At 39.1% G+C, this 21,149-nt stretch overlaps 1 protein-coding gene across 2 annotated transcripts in view; it reads left to right on the top strand.

Moving 5' to 3' along the window:
* The first annotated feature begins 10,156 nt into the window (after nucleotides 1–10,156).
* Nucleotides 10,157–21,149, top strand: part of GOPC (golgi associated PDZ and coiled-coil motif containing) — a 39,576-nt gene continuing 28,583 nt past the window's right edge. Inside the window, exon 1 of one of the 2 annotated variants that reach the window (XM_029223664.1) lies at nucleotides 10,157–10,693. In XM_029223664.1, coding sequence (XP_029079497.1) covers nucleotides 10,406–10,693 — 288 coding nt within the window. In that variant the 5' untranslated portion in view covers nucleotides 10,157–10,405. The remainder of the gene's footprint in view (nucleotides 10,694–21,149) is intronic. The other variant, XM_029223665.1, reaches the window with a different exon arrangement.

Raw genomic sequence — 21,149 nt, 5'->3', positions numbered from 1 at the left:
CTATCCTCTGTAGGTAGCCATGGGATTCTCTTGTCTTTGATTAATCCTTGAAATTATACTGTATAATATATTTTTCTTCTTTTCCATGGTATTTCTATAGCTTTCCTGCAATTCTGGCATTATCTCTAATATATTACTCCTTTACAATGTGAATAGTTTTGTCAGGTTTCTTCCCTCCTATAACCCAGTAGTTATAGTCCTTTCTGCCCTCCTATAACCCAGGGGTTCTTAACCAGGGGCAATTTGGCAATGTCTGGAAACATTTTTTTTTTTTTTTTGCGGTATGCGGGCCTCTCACTGTTGTGGCCTCTCCTGTTGCGGAGCACAGGCTCCGGACGCACAGGCTCAGCGGCCATGGCTCACGAGCCTAGCCACTCCGCGGCATGTGGGATGTTCCCGGACCAGGGCACAAACCCGTGTTCCCTGCATCGGCAGGCGGACTCTCAACCACTGTGCCACCAGGGAAGCCCTGGAAACATTTTTGATGACAATAAAAGGATGGGGGTGGGTTGGTAGGCAGTGCTACTGACATCTAGAAGGTTAATGGCCGGGATGCTACTGAACACCCTACAACACACAGGACGGCCCACACAAGAAAGAATCATGCAGTCCAAAATGTCAGTAGTGTCATTGTTAAGAAACCCTGCAATAAACACAAATGTGTGCTTCTATGCAATAGATATTGGCCTTCTTTGGTGTATTAAAAGCAAAGGGCAACTGCACTCTCACCACTCTTATTCAACATAGTTTTGGAAGTTTTAGCCATAGCAATCAGAGAAGAAAAGGAAATAAAAGGAATCCGAATTGGAAAAGAAGAAGTAAAGCTGTCACTGTTTGCAGATGACATGATACTATACATAGAGAATCCTAAAGATGCTACCAGAAAACTACTAGAGCTAATCAATGAATTTGGTAAAGTAGCAGGATACAAAATTAATGCACAGAAATCTCTGGCATTCCTATACACTAATGATGAAAAATCTGAAAATGAAATCAAGAAAACACTCCCATTTACCATTGCAACAAAAAGAATAAAATATCTAGGAATAAACCTACCTAAGGAGACAAAAGACCTGTATGCAGAAAATTATAAGACACTGATGAAAGAAGTTAAAGATGATACAAATAGGTGGAGAGATATACCATGTTCTTGGATTGGAAGAATCTACATTGTGAAAATGACTCTACTACCCAAAGCAATCTATAGATTCAATGCAATCCCTATCAAACTACCACTGGCATTTTTCACAGAACTAGAACAAAAAATTTCTCAATTTGTATGGAAACACAAAAGACCCCGAATAGCCAAAGCAATCTGGAGAACGAAAAACGGAGCTGGAGGAATCAGGCTCCCTGACTTCAGACTATACTACAAAGCTACAGTAATCAAGACAGTATGGTACTGACACAAATACAGAAATATAGATCAATGGAACAGGACAGAAAGCCCATAGATAAACAAATGCACATATGGTCACCTTATCTTTGATAAAGGAGGCAGGAATGTACAGTGGAGAAAGGACAGCCTCTTCAATAAGTGGTGCTGGGAAAACTGGACAGGTACATGTAAAAGTATGAGATTAGATCACTCCCTAACACCATACACAAAAATAAGCTCAAAATGGATTAAAGACCTAAATGTAAGGCCAGAAACTATCAAAATCTTAGAGGAAAACATAGGCAGAACACTCTATGACATAAATCAGAAAGCAAGATCCTTTCTGACCCACCTCTTAGAGAAATGGAAATAAAAATAAACAAATGGAACCTAATGAAACTTCAAAGTTTTTGCACAGGAAAGGAAACCATAAACAAGACCAAAAGACAACCTCAGAATGGGAGAAAATATTTGCTAATGAAGCAACTGACAAAGGATTAATCTCCAAAATTTACAAGCAGCTCATGCAGCTCAATAACAAAAAAACAAACAACCCAATCCAAAAATGGGCGGAAGACCTAAATAGACATTTCCCCAAAGAAGATATACAGACTGCCAACAAACACATGAAAGAATGCTCAACATCATTAATCATTAGAGAAATGCAAATCAAAACTACAATGAGATATCATCTCACACCAGTCAGAATGGCCATCATCAAAAAATCTAGAAACAATAAATGCTGGAGAGGGTGTGGAGAAAAGGGAACACTCTTGCACTGCTGGTGGGAATGTGAATTGGTACAGCCACTATGGAGAACAGTATGGAGGTTCCTTAAAAAACTACAAATAGAACTACCATATGAACCAGCAATTCCACTACTGGGCATATACCTTGAGAAAACCAAAATTCAAAAAGAGTCGTGTACCAAAATATTCATTGCAGCTCTATTTACAATAGCCCAGAGATGGAAACAACCTAAGTGCCCATCATCGGATGAATGGATAAAGAAGATGTGGTACATATATACAATGGAATATATACATATACATATACAATGGAATATACATTGGAATATTACTCAGCCATAAAGAGAAACGAAACTGAGCTATTTGTAATGAGGTGGATAGACCTAGAGTCTATCATACAGAGTGAAGTAAGTCAGAAAGAAAAAGACAAATACCGTATGCTAACACATATATATGGAATTTAAGGAAAAAAATGTCATGAAGAACCTAGGGGTAAGACAGGAATAAAGACACAGACCTACTGGACAACAGACTTGAGGATATGGGGAGGGGTAAAGGTGAGCTGTGACAGGGCGAGAGAGAGGCATGGACATATATACACTACTAAACGTAAGGTAGATAGCTAGTGGGAAGCAGCCGCATGGCACAGGGATATCAGCTCGGTGCTTTGTGACTGCCTGGAGGGGTGGGATAGGGAGGGTGGGAGGGAGGGAGACGCAAGAGGGAAGAGATATGGGAACATATGTATATGTATAACTGATTCACTTTGTTATAAAGCAGAAACTAACACACCATTGTAAAGCAATTATACCCCAATAAAGATGTTTAAAAAAAAAAAAAGCAAAGGGCAACTGAATTCCAGAGAAGAAACTGACTAACCCAAATTCTCCCTGACTTTAGATTAGCTTGTGATTCTTATTATAAAACTGATCAACTAAGAGCTAAACGGAAGACTTTATTAAAATCTTTCTGAGACAAAAGAAATTTTAAAGAATAAAATAATGGTGAATATGATATTTTTAAACTTGTTTGCTTCTTCTTCTTTGCAAAAACAGCATAAGTTTAAAATAAAAGAAAAAATAAAATTTTCTACTACTTAACCTCTCTACACCTCAGTGTTTTCTTCTGTAGAATGAAGATTAAATCGGGGAAATAATTTCAATTTTACAGAAGAAAGAGAGGAAATGTACTGAGACATGTCAAGTCCGTAGGCAAAAATAGGGTCTCAGTAAATGATAGTTGTGGGAATTCCCTGGTGGTCCAGTGGTTAGGACTGTGCTTCCACTGCAGGGAGCACGGGTTCCATCCCTGGTTGGGGCACTAAGATCCTGGAAGCGGTACGGTGTGGCAAAAAAAAAAAAAAAAAAAAAAAAAAGATGGTTGTATCAGTTTGGGTTTGGGTTATTAGTTGCAAGCAATGGAAACAAATTTCTGGCCGGCTTAAGAAGAAAAGGAATTATTGAAAGAAAATTGGGTAGCACACAGAATTGTAGGAAAACCTGGAGAACCAGATTTGGAAATGGACAGAATAAAGGAAGGCTGTATAGCCAGAATTGCACACTTCAGTGAGTATCACCGCACAACATGGATGCCCTGGCCTCCACCATTGAACTGGAAATTGGATACCGTTGTCTGCACTGTTGGCTACTGAAAAAGGATGCAGCTAACCCCCACCCCATCTCTCTCTACTCCCTACCAACAAGAATTCTTTCAATCCCTGCCTCACTATCTCCACGTTAAAAATTTTAGGTGGATGATTTTGGTCAGGTGAACCTAAGTCATATACCTGTGCTCTAGCTGTCACAGAGCTGGGCAAGTGATTGTCTTATGTTTTCAGTTCATTATGGGAGGAGGACACTATTTCCGATATTCCAGTCACATAAGACAGGGAATTCCCTAAACAAAGGAAAGGGGTTCAAATATGGACAGTCCCCTATTTGTAGTGACAAATGTCCACTATAGAAATCTTTTCACCCTCACTCCTGCTCATCATGACCACAAAAGCCAAATGAGATTTGAGCGAGTTGCAACCAAGGACCAAACAAATTATATTTCTAACAATGGTTGTGACATGGCTTTTTGTGTAATTGTTTCACTATACTTTTCTGACTTGTTCATTTAGAAGACTACAAAAATTCTAATGCAATATTTTAAATATTTTTATACTTGTAAATATACATGCAAAGAAAAGATAATGTTAAATGGTGTTCAGAATGCAATTGTTTTGGGCCCCTTTTAGAACTAATGTGGAAGAAATATAATAAATGACAGAGGCTGATGAGGGGAAGTCTGTTTGATCTGTAAGGTCTGATAATCTGAGAAGTAAAGAGTAACTTGACAGTGGATGAAAGAGGAAGAATCAATGATCAGTAAACTCTGATAGCGTGGTTGATAAATGGTGGTTTTAGATAGTGCTGACCCAAACCTGGAGCTGTGGGAAAGGGTAAATGAAGAATGTAGCTCAGGTAACAGTGGAAAAGCAGTTATAGGCAGTCTGAGAGTGTTAGGGAATAAAAATATAGTAATAGGGATTAAAAAAATTTTTAATTTAAGTATAGTTTATTTACAATGTGTTAATTTCTGCTGTACAACAAAGTGATTCAGTTATACCTATATATATTATTTTTCATATCCTTTTCCATTATGGTTTATCACAGGATATTGAATATAGTTCCCTATGCTATACAGTAGGACCTTGCTGTTTATCCATCCTATACATAATAGTTTGCATCTGCTAATCCCAAACTCCCAATTCTTCCCTCCCCCACACCCCTTCGCCCTTGTCAACCATAGGCCTGTTCTCTATATCTGTGAGTCTGTTTCTGTTTCGTAGATATGTTCATTTGGATCACTTCTTTTAGATTCCACATATAAGTGATATTATATGATATTTGTCTTTCTCTGTCTGACTTAGTATGATAATCTCTAGGTCCACCCATGTTGCTGTAAAATGGCATGATTTCATTCTTTTTTATGGCTAAGTAGTATTCCATTGTATATATATACCATATCTTTATCCATTTATCTGTCGATGGACATCTAGGTTGTTTCTGTGTCTTGGCTATTGTAAATAGTGCTGCTATGAACATAGGGCTGCAAGTATCTTTTCAAATTATAGTTTTGTCTGGATATATGCCCAGGAATGGGACTGCTGGATCATATGGCAACTCTATTTTTAGTTTTTTGAGGAACATCCATACTGTCCATACTGTTTTCCATAGTGACTGCACCAATTTACATTCCCACCAACAGTGTGAGAGGGTTCCATTTTCTCCACACCCTCTCCATCATTTATTATTTGTAGACTTCTTAATGATGGCCATCCTGTGGTGTGAGGTGGTACCTCATTGTAGTTTTGATTTGCATTTCTCTAATAATTAGCGATGATGAGCATCTTTTCATGTGGATCTTCTGCCCATTTTTCGATTGGGTTGTTTTTTTGTTATTGAATTGTATGAGCTGTTTGTATATTTTGGAGATTAATCTGTTGTCAGTCACATCATTTGCAGATATTTTCTCCTAGTCTGTAGGTTGTCTTTTCATTTTATTTATGATTTCCTTTGCTGTGCAAAAGCTTGTAAGTTTGATTTGATTCCATTTGTTTACTTTTGCTTTTATTTCTATTGCCTTTGGAGACTGACCTAAGAAAACATTGCCAAAATTTATTTCAGAGAATGTTTTGCCTATGTTCTCTTCCAGGAGTTTTATGGGGTCATGTCTTATATTTAAGTCTTTAAGCCATTTTGAGTTTATTTTTGTGTATGGTGTGAGGGTGTGTTCTAACTTCATTGATTTACATGCAGCTGTCCAACTTCCCAACACCACTTGCTGAAGAGATTGTCTTTTCCACATTGTATATTCTTGCCTCCTTTGTTGAAAATTAATTGACCATAGACATGTGGGTTTATTTCTGGGCTCTTTCTTCTATTCCATTGATCATATGTCTGTTTTTGTGCCAATACCATGCTGTTTTGATTATTGTAGTTTCATAGTATTATCTGAAGTCTGGGAGGGTTATGCCTCCTGCTGTGTTCTTTTTCCTCAAGATTGCTTTGGCAATTCTGGGTCTTTTATGGTTCCATATAAATTTTAGGATTATTTATTCTAGTTCTGTGAAAAATGTCGTGGGAAATTTGATAGGGATTGCGTTAAATCTGTAGATTGCTTTGGGTAGTATGACAATTTTAACAATAAGTAATAGGACTTTTTCAAATTGTTTTTTGCTGTGTTTTGTTTTTACGTTTGGGTACACCATACCAAATGTAGTATCTTATAAATTTTAACTATGGAATAGGTAAAATAATTTCTGATGCCTAAATTATACTGGATTTATTAGTCAAATCAACCATCACTGTTAAATGAACCTTTCTCTTTAGGTTGGGAAAAATATTCCTTGGATTTTAAAGGAATATGTATTTTATAGATATTTAACATATATTTTATAGATATTCCTAACTCTTGAGCCAATATAAAAAAATATGTTTAGCTATGCTCTCTAGCAGCAAATTCTAATTCTTTAGAATTTCCTAGGTAGACTGTTGTAATGTCTTAATTTTTTAACTGACCACACAAATATTTTCAGCATTCCTACTATATTCAAGATCTTGTGTTAGGACCTGGGATTCAAAGATAAGCAAGATACCATTATTATTGCCAAGGAGCTCACAGTCCAAGGGGCTCCAAAAAATGTATGATAAATACTATAGCAGGTATTTGCAGGAAACTGAACAGGGATGGAGTCCATATTTCCAAATGAGAATAAAGGAAGGCCTCTTGGAAGAGGTTTCTTAGCTAATCCTATATCACTGCACCAAAATTCTCAAGTTTTAAGAACAAGAGGGCAAACAGTTGTTCCATATGTGTATGCAAGAGAAATAATCAGGAGAATTAAGCTAATAAATCACCTTGGAATGCCCAAACTTCTTCAGCATATGTATCACAGAATTTCAGATTGTTAGCAAATATGAATAAATATAAATAATACATATGACTGATATTCCAAGACTTTCCCCACATTGCTCAAATAAAATGGTAGCAGGTTTTCTCTGGCCCTCTTTATTCATTATACAATTGTTTCTAGCGACCAACGGTATAATACTTATTAATATCTTTTCCTTTTCCTTGTAGGATTACCGGAGAGTAAATGAAACATGTGAAGCTTAGTGCAGGGCCTGGCACACAGTAGCATTCAATAAGTGATAATCTCCCTCTCCAGTCCAAGGAGAGGGAGACTTCTATGCCCATTCACTACAGTGCCTTTGCAATTAACGATGTGCTAATAAATGTTTGAACTCTACACTAACCTCACGGCTAATTACCACTACCCACCAAAGAAATCTTTAGCATCTTCCTTTTTTTCCCAGTTTCTTCAGTCCCCCACTGTATTCTTAGTAATACCTTATGATAAAACTCTTAAATTCTTAAAACAAGACTGTCACATTTAAGTTATACAAGAAATTTTTAATCACACAAACATGATTCATGAAACAGTTTTTGGAGGTTTCTGCCAGTGCAATTGCAAACAGAAGTATCAAGATTTTATTATCCCTAGGAAAATAAGTCCCACAAGTATTGAGATTACATACTATTCCAAATTCCAAAGTAGACCAAAACAAGGCAACAAGTGTAGATAAAGCACACTGACAACAGATGGCAGCACTAGAACATCAAACCCTGCCTTTCACTTCAATGTTAGGCTGTGACTTACAAAAATGCAGAACCCCAGTCAAGGTGGGCAAAAGATAATGTGTACCTAGAGGGTTCCTCATGAGCATTTGAAATAGTCACATAGCACCAAGCAGCAAGCACACAGGGATGCAGAAGTTGTTACATCGCATGGTAATGAGAAGGGACAATATGAGATGAAAGTGTTCTGAGATAGAGGGTGTGACTTGGGAGTTGTAAAAATTGTACACAGAAGTGGAGTCAGGCTCTTCAATCCCAAAAATGGGGGTATTCACCAAGGATCAGAGCACTGGATACATATAAACACTTAAAATGCATTTCAGTTGTACCCACACAATATAGTAGGAAGTTGAATGATACATTTTTTTAAAGAAATGAAATTTGTTTTCAAATGTAGTTCATATAAACAAAAGAAAGTGCTAAGTAATAGAAAATGAGTATTACAGTTAATTTTTTGGATAATAGTTCTTAAATATTAATAGATTTGTATATGGCTTATAACTGGGAAAAATTATTTTTTTGAAAAAAACTTTTAGACTGATTTGCCAATTTATTACACTGGTAACTTAAACATGAAGAAATGGATTTCCTCATCCTTCTATTCCCAGTGATTAACAGCTAAGACTTGGGAGAAAAAGACACCCAGATTGAAATCTTACCTCAGTGCATCTTTAGCTGTATACCAAGCTTATCAAGATACTTAAATTCTCTGTGACTCATCTATAAAAAACTGACCACAGCTAACTGACAGGATTTTGTGAGAGTCAAAGAAGTAAAGCAGATAGCACAATGTTTAGCACATAGTATGTATTCAATAACTGAAAGCTATTATTGTGATTCCATGTGTACGTGGGCCCCTCAACCCCAACTTTAAATTATTTTCGGACTTTAAATTCCTGAAAATGGGATTGCTAACTATATTATGAATAGAGAAAGTGGTGGGAACTTGGTAGCTGTAGTAATGATGTTCTTGCAAATACGGCGGATAAAAAAAAAGTTAATTTGGAAGGGAGCAGGGGCAAGATGCAAATCTTAGTTTTATATTATTTCTGGGTAAAACCTGTGTGAATGTGCCTACTTAAGCTCAAGGCAAGGACCTCTGAGTAGTTTTGCTTAGCTAAGTTTGTTGAAGCCAAAGGACTTTATGCTAAACAGTCTGCCCTGACTCAGAGAGCAAACTAAAGCTATGATTTCTTATTCCTCATTGGCATAGCATTAGTGAGGGGCCCACAGTGCAGGCTTTGGTGGAGATTAACTGGAAGAGCCTGTCTTCTGCCAGTAAGCTATTCCCTTAGGCAAGTCTCCTAGGAGGGGCAAGTTTCTACTCTATCAGACTGGTTTCTCCTTCTGTTTTCAAGACTGGGCTACTCTTGAAGTGGAAGGGGGTTGAGAGTGAGTATTCAAATTAAAGTTGCAGCTATAAGGGTTAGACTCAGTAGCCTATGAGTTCTGCTAACGTGAGGGTCATGCCTCATTCATTTTTGTGCCCCCCGATGCCTCAACAGGGTTCTGCATTCAATATAATTATGAATATATGAATCCTCATAATTTTTTTAACCTAATTGTCACGTGTAGGAACACTACGCCAGTTTTTAAAATAAGTACACCTTTTTAGGTAGTTGCTTTGGAAATGTATGACCTGTGGTGTGAATAATAAGGCATACCAAGTGCCAAGCACTGGAGCTAAGCATTTTACCTTACTACTGAGTGAAGTAAATTTTGGAAACTGAGGCTTCGACATTAAAGAATACAACTAAGATGGCACAGCTAATAGGTGACAGAGTTTAAAACTTGAACCCAAGGCTGCCTGACTTTTAATCACAAGAGTAAAGGCCTCGTATTAATTCAGCAAAACCTGGTGAGCCGCTGCCCTTCAACTTGCAGTTCTAGACAGATTCCACCCGGAATTTAAGGCCTGGTTTACCAAGAAGAACGAGTGTGTCCACACACCCCACGCACCTCACCCTAAACGAACTGGACTGGAAAAAGTAAAACGTGGCCACTGCGCAGGCTCAAACGTCCCTTCCTCACTCTTCCTTCCCTGCTCCGGGACGTCACCGCGGAAACTTTCCCGGACGACTCTAAAACGGCTCCCGCCCACTCTGAAGTCAAACGGGTGGAAGCTGTTCCTCTCTGCGACGTGGACAACCTTCTCTTCCTCGGGCCTTTCCAACTTGGAAGCCAACACCACGCGCCTCGGTTTCTCGGGGATTCAAGCAGGAGTTTGCCAGATGTCAATATGGCCGCTGACAGGCGGTCCCAAGCAGAGGCTTTTCATAGGCCAAGGTCGCACCCCAGCCCCGCCCATTTCATCCCTCCTCGCTGCGTCCGCCGAGGCCTTCGATACGCATGCGCGGCGAGGGCGGGCCGAGAGGTGGGACGGCCCGCGTCTTCCGTGTGCCGCCGCCACCGCTGCTGCCTGAGCTTCGCCGCTCCTGCCCCTCCGGGGCTGCATAGCCGGCGTTACCCGCGCGAGGGTTAAGAGAGGGGACCGACGGAGCGTGCGTACGCGGGGGTTCCCGCAGTCCCATCAGTTCCTCTCGCGGGTGGACTGCGAGGTCAGCAGCAGTCGGGGGAGGCCATAGACGGCGCCATGTCGGCGGGCGGCCCATGCCCGGCAGGAGCCGGCGGGGGCCCAGGAGGAGCCTCATGCGCCGTGGGGGTCTCCCCCGGCGGGGTATCCATGTTCCGGTGGCTGGAGGTGCTGGAGAAGGAGTTCGACAAGGCCTTCGTGGATGTGGATCTGCTCCTGGGCGAGATCGATCCGGACCAGGCGGACATCACTTATGAGGGGAGACAGAAGATGACCAGCCTGAGCTCCTGCTTTGCGCAGCTTTGCCACAAAGCCCAGACTGTGTCCCAAATCAACCACAAGCTAGAGGTGAGCTGTGGGCGCTGGAGGGGGTGGCATTCAACTCCAGTCATCAGACCTCATTTAACGCACCCGTGAAACGACCCTAGAAAACTGCCAGCCGGGGCACCTGGGCTTCCTACGTGACGGGGGAGTGCGCGCGCGCGCGCAGGAAAGGAGTGAGGTGAGGTTAGAGCAGAAAAAGGTGTGTGGACTGACGTGTGGGTCTCCCGGGATCCTGTCGTCCACCTTCCTTGTATCTCTATGAAGAGGAAGCAGGAACTAATTACTCTAGCCTACTTGTGCCTGTTACGTTAACAGATCTCAGACTTAACTGAAGCTCAGAGATTCTGTCATAAGAATACTTTAGCTCACCTTGTAACATTTGAGTTTTTAGATCTACTTTCACATTGATAAACTAGGTTTGTATATCACCAGACAGACACAGTCCTGATTATTTTTAACTATTTCAGGTCAGTTTCTGTTGTTGCACACAGACGTACTGTACCTTGACTGCACGAACTATTTAGGGGAATTTGATCAGAGCTCTTAAGAAAAGTTAGTGGGATAAGCAAGACGGTATCAATGTCTATTTCAGTTTACAGTTAGTTTGTCCTTAAGTTACAGGCACATCCCTCCAGAGCGCCCTACAATTATTCAGCTGACTTCTAACATTGAGGTTTTGTCTGTACTTTACTATCTTTCCCAAAGTCTGGTTTTATTTTTGAGAGTGTGTGAAGGATGATCATTTGCTTTAGTCTCTAATCTTGGTTGTGGGTGTGAGTGCAGTGGTGGTGCTTCCAAAAGAACCCCCCAAACCTACCATTTTTGCAGAAAATTAAATTTTTACAATATTTAGAAAGCATAATAGATTACCATTATTACATAAAGATCATTTTCTAACTAGATAATTTAAATAAGAGAATGGGTCTTTCATTTTAAAGTAGGTAAAAATAGGATAATAAATGATGTGCACAGCTCTTTGAACATTAGATTTTGTGAGAAATCATCGTTACTATCAGTTGTGGTGATTGAGAATGCCCATTGGATCCAAATTAATATGAATATCAGAAATGCATCCTCTCCTTGCTTAGTGGTTAGCATTCTTTCTTTTTCCTGTCAGTCGTGAAAAAGGTGGTATAATTTAGCTTTGATTAGCATAGAATTGCATATGGGAGATTTTGTGACTCTTGTTCACTGAAAGGACTGTTAATTTCTTTCATCCTTTCTGAAAAGGTTGGAAGTGTTGATATGAGGCTAATCACTTCTTAATCTAGGTATTGAATTCTTGCTTTAGTGGTAGTTTCTAGAAGATGGTTATTTATTCATGTAGTGAAATTGCATTTGTTGGTCTTTAGAAATAGTACTTCAGCTTTAAATAACAGAGCAAGAGTAGTTTTTGCTACTCTACAACTGAGAGTATTTACTGAGATAAACAGATTTTAAAAAGTGAAACAAGATCTAATTCATTTTTTAAATAACTTAAGGAAACTTTAAAGTGCTATTTGGATGTCAGATATAAAACCTGATTTTGGAGAAAATTATGTTCTATGAGCAGGAGGTGATGCTCAGTTTTTTTCATCTTTAAATATTTTAAATGAGTACTCAGAGCTATAATAAATTATGCATGTTCTTTTTTAGAAATTATAATTACATATTCTGATTCCATGTCCTGGCTTAGAAGGTGACATTATTTCTCAAAATAAGAAATGCTAGCCTATCACAATGTGAGCATGTTTTTTCAACATGCTTGAAGCCTTTGATTTAAAGATCTTAGGAAATGGGGATTGTTGGTGTGTTTTTTCAGTTACAGTTGACTTCTCTGTCTGTGGGGTTATTCTTTCTATATTTAGCAGTTTCTACAGTTTTCATGGAATCTGTTGTGTATTGCTGAGGAGAGAGGTTCATTGTCAGTAGTGCTTTTCAAAGTAGATCTGCCATTGTATCATCTGCAGAATTTCAGAGGTTGCCCCGTGTACTGTTAGCAATCTTTTGAGATCTTGAAATTTTAGAAAAGATTTCCATACTTTCTTGCCCTGTTTTATTTCTTAGTAAGTGAATTGAATTAGTTCTATTGTTTTAAGGATATGGGCATTAAGACATAATATTTGAGGTCACTTACAGTTTGATATAGCAGATGTGCACCAAAGTTCGGTGGTTTTAGAGATTAATACCTTAAACCATATTGCCATAATAAAATATTTTTATAATTAAGAGGGGTACCTCCAGTATGAGTAACTTATGATATATTTAAATTGGTCTTGAGTATCCTTCCAGATTGCCCTTCTTCTGCTCATTGTCTTCAGGTAGTTAATTTAATATTAATATAGTAGTTAGGAAAACAATTTTGCTACAAAAAAAGTCAGAGGTTACATTAAAAAATTAAATATAAGTGACATCTATGTGACTGCTTTTTTCCATAAATTATATTTGGGGAGAGGGATATCTATAAGGGGAAGGGGAGGGCAGAGAATTCAGAATATTTTGAGGTAGTGCATTTCAAATTACTCACATCTCTTTTATACTTCCCACCTGCTTGAGAATCCCTGCTATGGTGAGCCACTTGGTGACAGCTGTGCTGGAGTCACAGGTACTGATTGGGATAGTAGTAGTAGGAATAGTAATAGTAGCAGTAGTAGGTGTGTTGGAGTAGAACAAAAGATGAGAACCAGTGCTTTAGAAAAACTCACCTCTCTGCCTTGAAGTACGGTTTTCTGCCTGTTCACCCCTTCTTTAAAATAACAGCAAAACAATATATCTTCTGTCATGTCCTCCTTTCCCTCAGCAATTGCTGAATAAGTATCTTTTTTTAAAGTGATTTACTGTTCACAGCCATCTAGAGCCACATTGAAAATGAACTAATGATATACTACCCTTTTACTACTTTAAAGCTATTCTGATTTTTTTTTTTTAGTGTATCAGTTTTATTGCAATTTGTTTAACATTGGCTGTTAACCACTCATTGAACCGTTTCAGTGCCATAAAATGGTAGGTTTCAAAAATAGTATTCCCCCCCCCAATAATCTGCCCTCATTCTCACCTGTCCATCCTTGCTCTTCTTTTTTTTTTTTTTCTTGGCCACTCGGTTTGTGGGATATTAGTTCCCCGACTAGGGATCGATCAAACCTGGGCCCCTGGCAGTAAGAGCTCCTTCCTAATCCTGACCACTGAACCGCCGGGGAAATCCCCATCCTTGCTCTTTTTCAATAATTACTACATTGATTTCCCTTTGCCCTTCTACTTACTTACTTATACCAAGGCTATTCATATTTAGTTTCTAGTGCCATGTTCCATACTTGGATGAACTGGGTAGCATTCTAGACTAGTATAGTTAAGCTATTCTGTTTTTAAACAAGCGATGAGGCTGTTTTGCAGCATTGAACTTTGAAGTTTAATATTGCTCCAGTATATATTTATTGAGTGCTAATTATGTGTTGGACACTTGGGATACAATGGAAAGCAAAAACGGACATAATCATCACTGTTATGGAACTTGGATTTTATTGGAATTTGTTGAAATAATTATCATATAAATGTGAAATTCCAACTTTGAGGTACATAGAGTAATGAGAACCTATTCTGGGGCATCAAGAAAGGCTTCTTTGAGGAAGTGACTGTTGAGTTGAGACATAAAGGATGAGTAGGAATTAATTAGGCCAAGAGAAATAGGAGTATCGTTCAACATTCTGGTAGAGGGAACCGGATGTAGAAGGCACCTGTGATGGGCGAGTGCTAATGCATTTGAAGAACTGAGAGTTGGTATGTGTTATAAGAGCATAGGGCAAAAGAAGTGATATGCAAAATAAGTTTGAACAGGTAGGTAGGGACAATATCTACGTGATTTTCTAGACCATGTAGTAGATTTGAGGGCTTTATCATAACAATGGGAAATGTTTTAAATTAGGTGGTAACCTCAGATAGGAGATTAGAATAGTTTACTTTGGCTATGATAAGGAGAGAATTTGGGGAAATAACAAGAATAAATGCAGAAAACCATTTAGGGGGCTCTTAATTCTGATCCATGTGAGATGATGGGAGTAGGATAGCAGAGGTGGAGGAAAGTGTTCAGAACAAGAGAGATTTGAGAAGTAAAAATAAAATCTAGGGATGGGTTGGAACAGAGGGATGAGGGAATTCAGGATGACTCCAAGGTGTCAGTTGGCTGGATAAATGGATGGATATTATATATTGCTAGCAATACTATATTGCTAACTGTTGATCAGTTACTATGGGCCAGGCTCTGTGCTAGGTCTTTTATATATATCGATTCACCCAATTCTCAAAATAGTCCTGTGGGGTAGGTTTAGTATTGTTATTCCCATTTTATAGGGATTAAGTAAGGGGCCCAAGACTACAGAACTAGAGAAACCAAGCTCTCCAAAAACACATTTATGTCTGGCTGGGGAAGGAGGAGGTGGAGAGAAAAAAAGCAAGCAAAAATAGTTGAGTGTGGCTGGATAGCCGGGAGGGGGAGGGGGAGTTCAAGGGAGGTATTGTTTTCTTTTTTTTTTTAATGGAAAAATAAACATGTTTACAAGCCAATGAGAAGCATCTAGCTGAGGGAAAATCTGAATACTCTAGAGAAGGAGAGGATAATTAGTAAGATTTCTGAGTGAAGATGAAATCCAAAATACATGTAGAGAGAATGGCTTTATATTGAAAGGACAGCTATTATACTTAAAGGGAAAGGAGAGATGATAAGCACAGAAGCGGGAGTGTTTTGTGTGACGGCTTCTTTATTCTCTGTAGAATAGAAGCCTGGGACAACTGCTGAAAGTGGGTGAAAGTAAGAGCTTGAGGAGAGTGAAAAAGATTTGAAATAGTAATGGAAGAGTGGGAGAGCAAGTTGGCCAGAGAAATAGAAGGACTGCCAGACAATGCTGGGGACTAATTTGGAGTTATCATAAATTCATGGTAAAACCAGTCTACCCTGTCGTATGACTTTCTCTGGCAATACAGGCACAGTAATGAGAGTAATAATTGAGTTCAACCAGTGCTGTAGCAAGGAGTTTGCTATATAGACAAGAGTGTTATTGAAATGAAAATGGTATTGGGGATGAAGAAAAGGAGATAATCTTTAAAGGAGTAGAAATAGTATTTGATAATTATCTAGATGCAAAGGAAGAGGAATGGTTAAGGATGATGCCATATTTCTGTTTGCGAAATATATTGGTTGATACCTACAGTGGCTTGAATAGTGCTCCCCCGCCCAAATTCGTGTCTACACAGAACCTCAGAATGTGACCTTATTTGGAAATAGGGCCTTTACAAATGTAATTAATATAAGGATGGAGATGAGGTCAAAGCAGATTACAGTGGGTCCTAAATCCAGTGAGACTATCCTCCGAGGATACACAGGGACACAGAGAAGAAGGCTATGTGAGGATGGAATAAGAGATTGGAGTGACTTGTCTACAAGCCAAGAAATGCCAAGGATTGCTGGCAACCACAGTATTAGGAGACAGGCATGGGACAGTTCTCTTTCAGGGTCTCCAGAAGGCACCAACCCTGCCAGTGCCTTGATTTGGGGCTCCTGCATCCTGAACTGTGAGAGAGTAAATTTTTGTTCTTTTAAGCCACCAAGTTTGTGGTAATTTGTTATGACAACCCTAGGAGACTTATACCATTCACTTAAGTAAGGAATCCAGGAGAAGGAGTGGGTCTGGCAGGAAAGATAATGGGTTGAGTTTAGGAGGTTGTGCATGGTTAAGGTCCGTATCCCTTTTTTGCATATTCCTAACATAGTTTCCTAATTGCTTCTTACCCCCTCCACATCATCCTCTCATTGCCAAAATCATTCTAAAGTGATTCATATTAATGGTTCATATCAAAAGGCAAGTCTGACTACGTCACTCTTCTTTGTATACCTCCCTATTACTTACTGGCTAAGATTCAAACTCTGCAGCGTGTTGATCAGTGTCCAGTCTGTCTGTCCTCATCTCTTGTCACCCCCTCTTAGCTGCTTTTGCCTCAAATAAAACTGGTTTATTTGCATTTCTCTAAATAGGCCTGCTCTTTCATGGCATCTCTACTTTGGCACAGGCTTTTGTGTATAATACCTTCTCTGTCCCCTTTGTCTACAGTGTCAAACACCCACTCATCTTTCAACACACCACTTACATCACCATTTCTGTGAAGGCTTTCCCCACCCAACTCCTCTCTGCTCTCTATAGGCAGAGGCTGTCTTAACACCTTGAACTTGCTTGGGCTGTTACGAGATTTGTTATTATACATTGTACTATAACTTGTGGTTGCCACATTTCTCTACCTCTAGAAGGTAAGCTCTTTGAAGGCCAAGACTTTGTCATAGCTGAAATAATCTGAACTGTCAAATGCTTGTGAAAGCTGACTTGGTGGTAGCATTATCCGTTTGTGAACCCATTTTGGTTTCTAAGAATTGGTTGGTAGTTTTTTTCTCCATGATATCAAGTTGATTTATATGTGGATTACAGAATTGGTGTTTGGCCCCTTTTAAAAAGGGGCCAATTTTTGGAAATTTGGAACTCACACATTAAACACCAACCTTTTTGACCCACTTACATTCTTATCTCACTTGCTAGGGGTTTTCACATCTCAGACCTTTCCCTTTCCCTACTCCATGTATTAGCTTTTCTCCGTTCAGCATTCAGGTAAACTTCTCCTTTCTGACTCCCTTTGTTTCTTTTTGAATTGGTACATCACACATGCCTGTACACTAGTGTTTACAACACTTTACATCATAATTGGAAATGTATTTTTTATCTGTTTCTACTAGACAGTAAAATCCTCAAGGGCAGAATCCATGTCTTATTCATCATTTTGTCTCCAGATCCTGGCACACTGTGTATATTCAATAAATGTTTATTTGAAAGAATAAATTATTTGAAACAACTTTAGTTGCCTCATTCTGCCATGAGTCTTCAAAGTTTATCAGTAATCATTCTGTAATACAAGTTTCATGAGAGCTGGGATGGTGTCTGTCTTGTTGACTCTACTATCTATTGTGTCTAACATAGGGCCCACCATATTAGTGGAAGACTGAATCAATCAGGAAGATATGATTTGTTAGCTAATATTTCATGGTATTCCATTTTAAGAAAAATTTGAAACTGACTAAAAATAACATCATTACATTAGAGTATTGAGTGTGGATTTAGTGTACTTTTGACATTTCTAGTATATTTGGTAGGTTGAGTCTCCTCATCCCACCTCGAGTTTAATTATAGAGCAGCTGAATTCTTTAAAATGAAAACAGAAAACAGTTTATCTTGTTTGGAACTTCATTTTGAGGTTTAAAGTACTTTAACTTTTAAAAATACATCATAGACTTATCTACTTGTCTCCATTTCAAATCCCCCAACTCTAGTTCAGTCACGTTGTCTCCCATGTTACACACAGCTGCCTTTTCTTTTTGGCTGTGTTGGGTCTTGCTGTACATGGGCTTTTCTCTAGTTGCTGTGAGTGGGGGCTACTCTTTGTTGCGGCACGCGGGCTTCTCATTGCTGTGGCTTCTCGTTGCAGAGCACGGCTTCAGTAGTTGCAGCACGTGGGCTTAGTAGTTGTGGCTCATGGGCTCTAGAGCGCAGGCTCAGTAGTTGTGGCACACGGGCTTAGTTGCTCTGCAGCATGTGGGATCTTCCCGGACCAGGGCTCGAACCTGTGTCCCCTGCATTGGCAGGAGGATTCTTAACCACTGCGCCAGCAGGGAAGTCCAGCTGCCATTTTTAAAACATAAACTTAATCATGTCATTCTGCTTTAAATTCCTCAGTTGTACTTTGAATAAATTCAGGCTCCTTATCACCGATAAGCTCTGTGTGATCTGACCTCTGGATAGCCCTCCAGTGACGTATCTTATCATTCTTTCCTCTTATTCTGTATGGCCCAGGCCACATGGGTCTCCTTTCAGAAACTCTAAGACAATAATTCTTAAACTTTTTGGTCTTAGGACCCCTTTACATTCTACAAATTATAAGGTCCCCAAAGAGCTTTTTTTTTTTTTTCCTAAATATGGGTTGTATCTACTGGTATTTACTGTGTTAGAAATTACAACTGAGAAAACTGTAAATATTACATCAGTTAAAAATAGCAACAGTAGGGCTTCCCTGGTGGTGCAGTGGTTGAGGATCCGCCTGCCGATGCAGGGGGCACGGGTTTGTGCCCCGGTCCAGGAAAATCCCACGTGCCGCGGAGCGTGAGCCATGGCCGCTGAGCCTGCGTGTCCAGAGCCTGTGCTCCGCAACGGGAGAGGCCACAACAGTGAGAGGCCCGCGTACTGCAAAAAAAAAAAAAAAAAAGCAACAAAAAACCCATAAATAAACCCATAAATAAACCCAATAAACCCATTACATGTTAATATCATTATTAATGAAAAAATAACTACATTTTCCAAAAAATTATGAGTAGTATTATTTTATATTAAAATTAAAAAATATATATCTGGTTTAATAGAAGATAGCTGGACTCTCGCATCTGCTTTCAAACAGTTATGGTTTGTGGTTTTGGTTATAGGAAGAAAATTTGACCTCACAGAGTAGTAGCTCAATCAGGGAGGAGTATTTTAGTAGCCATTTCAGATAATTGTGGATATTCTTCTTTGATAGTAAAAGGTAGTTTCTTAAAGGTTATTTACAATGTGGAGTCTGAAACCCTATCAATAAACTTTTCATACACCGTTACATTAAAATACATTGGTCTATCTTTGTAGCCTTTGAATGGATCTTTTACCAAGGCATGATTTTAACATTGTGCATTGGTCATTTTGAAAATATTGGTTTGCTGAGTTATCCAGATCTTCCAAATGTGGACACATCTCATTATACAATATCAAAAAATCACATTTGTTAATATCTGCAGTCTCATGAGAAAAATCTGTAAGTATTAAGAAGCTGTCAAGCTTATGGTGATGGATTCCAATTTTCCAAAATTCTAATTTTCACTTTGAAAGTATAAGTTCTTATCATTGCCAACAAATGCTGTCAGTTGTTTTCCTTGAAATAACAGATTCACTTTATTCTCAAGAACATGTCTGCCAAATATATTAATCTTAATAACCACAGTTTGTTCTTCTTTCAAATAAATATGGTGTTCCAAGAAAAAAATGTTCAGTTTTGCATCTCAAGCAGTTGCATAAGTGCTTTTCCTTGAGACAACATAGTTTGATATGCAGCAGGTATGCTTTATGTATGCTTCCCATTTCATCACACAGAATATTAAAAAGACTTACTCAAGGTTGAGATTTTTAGAAATTAATAATTTTACTGCTTTATCAAGGACATTCTTAAGTGAATTTTTGGGTTTTGTTTTTGTTTTTTATAAATTTATTTATTTTTGGCTGTGTTGGGTCTTCAGTGCTGTGCTTGGGCTTTCTCTAGTTGCGGTGAGCGGGGGCTACTCTTCGTTGCAGTGGGCGGGCTTCTCAATGAGGTGGCTTCTCTTTCCTGTGGAGCACGGGCCCTAGGTGCGTGCTTCAGTCGTTGCAGCACGTGGGCTCAGTAGTTGTGGCGCATGGGCTCTAGAGTGCAGGCTCAGTAGCTGTGGTGCAAGGGCTTAGTTGCTCCACGGCATGTGGGATCTTCCCGGACCAGGGCTCAAACACATGACCCCTGCATTGGCAGGCAGATTCTTAACCACAGTGCCACCAGGGAAGTCCTTGTTTTTTGTCTTTGTTTTGACTGCGAGTGCATAAGAGTGAAGAGTACAGTGACTACTGTAGTTTGGTGCCACTGCATTGACTTGTGTTGTAAGCATTCTATTCATAATTGCTTTTGTACCTTCAGTACAATGTCAACACAATGAAAAAGGCAATTAATATTTTTTTATTATGAAAATAGTTTTGACCTTGTGGATGCCCTGAAATGGTCCCATAGACCTGTGAGAACTGCTGCTCTGATAATAACTGAAACACTTCCCAGAAGGATAGCCATACACTCCCACCCCACTAATTCTGATTCTCTTTGCTTCTTTCCTGTAGCTTATTATGGTTTGTAGTTATGTATATTACTACTGGCTTTGCTATGACCTCGGGCAAGTTACCTAACCTCTGTGCTTCACTTTCCTTCTCAGTACAAAAAGTATCTTTGAGGATTAGGACAATTAAAACATGAATATGTTCAAAACAGTGCCTGGCACATGGTTAATACTATTATTATATATGCCATTCATTTTCTTTATGAGCTGCCTCCTGCACAAGGCCACTGAAGCTCTGCAGGGCAGGATCCACATTTGTTTTGTCTACCAGAGTATCCCTAGAACCCAGCCCACTGCTTGGCATATATTGGTGCTTAATAAATACATGTTGAATGAATGTGTGATGTTGTGGGAGACTAAAACTAAAAATATGTTTGCTTGTCTTGAACTGTAGAACACTTCGGGGAGAAATAATGACAGATGAAGTTTGCGGTCTTTATGCTCGGATTGGAAATTGGAACAAATAGGTGGAGTTTTCTCACAGAACTTTCATAAGCCAAATGAACAGACTGTTTCAAGAGCTGACATGTAATAAAAAAG

This window comes from Monodon monoceros, unplaced genomic scaffold (genome assembly GCF_005190385.1).
Source record: "Monodon monoceros isolate NGI ecotype Baffin Bay Population unplaced genomic scaffold, NGI_Narwhal_1 Super_Scaffold_15, whole genome shotgun sequence".
Classification (NCBI taxonomy): Eukaryota; Metazoa; Chordata; class Mammalia; order Artiodactyla; family Monodontidae; genus Monodon; species Monodon monoceros.
Note: the sequence above shows the minus strand (reverse complement) of the source record. Positions and strands in the feature narration are given on the sequence as shown.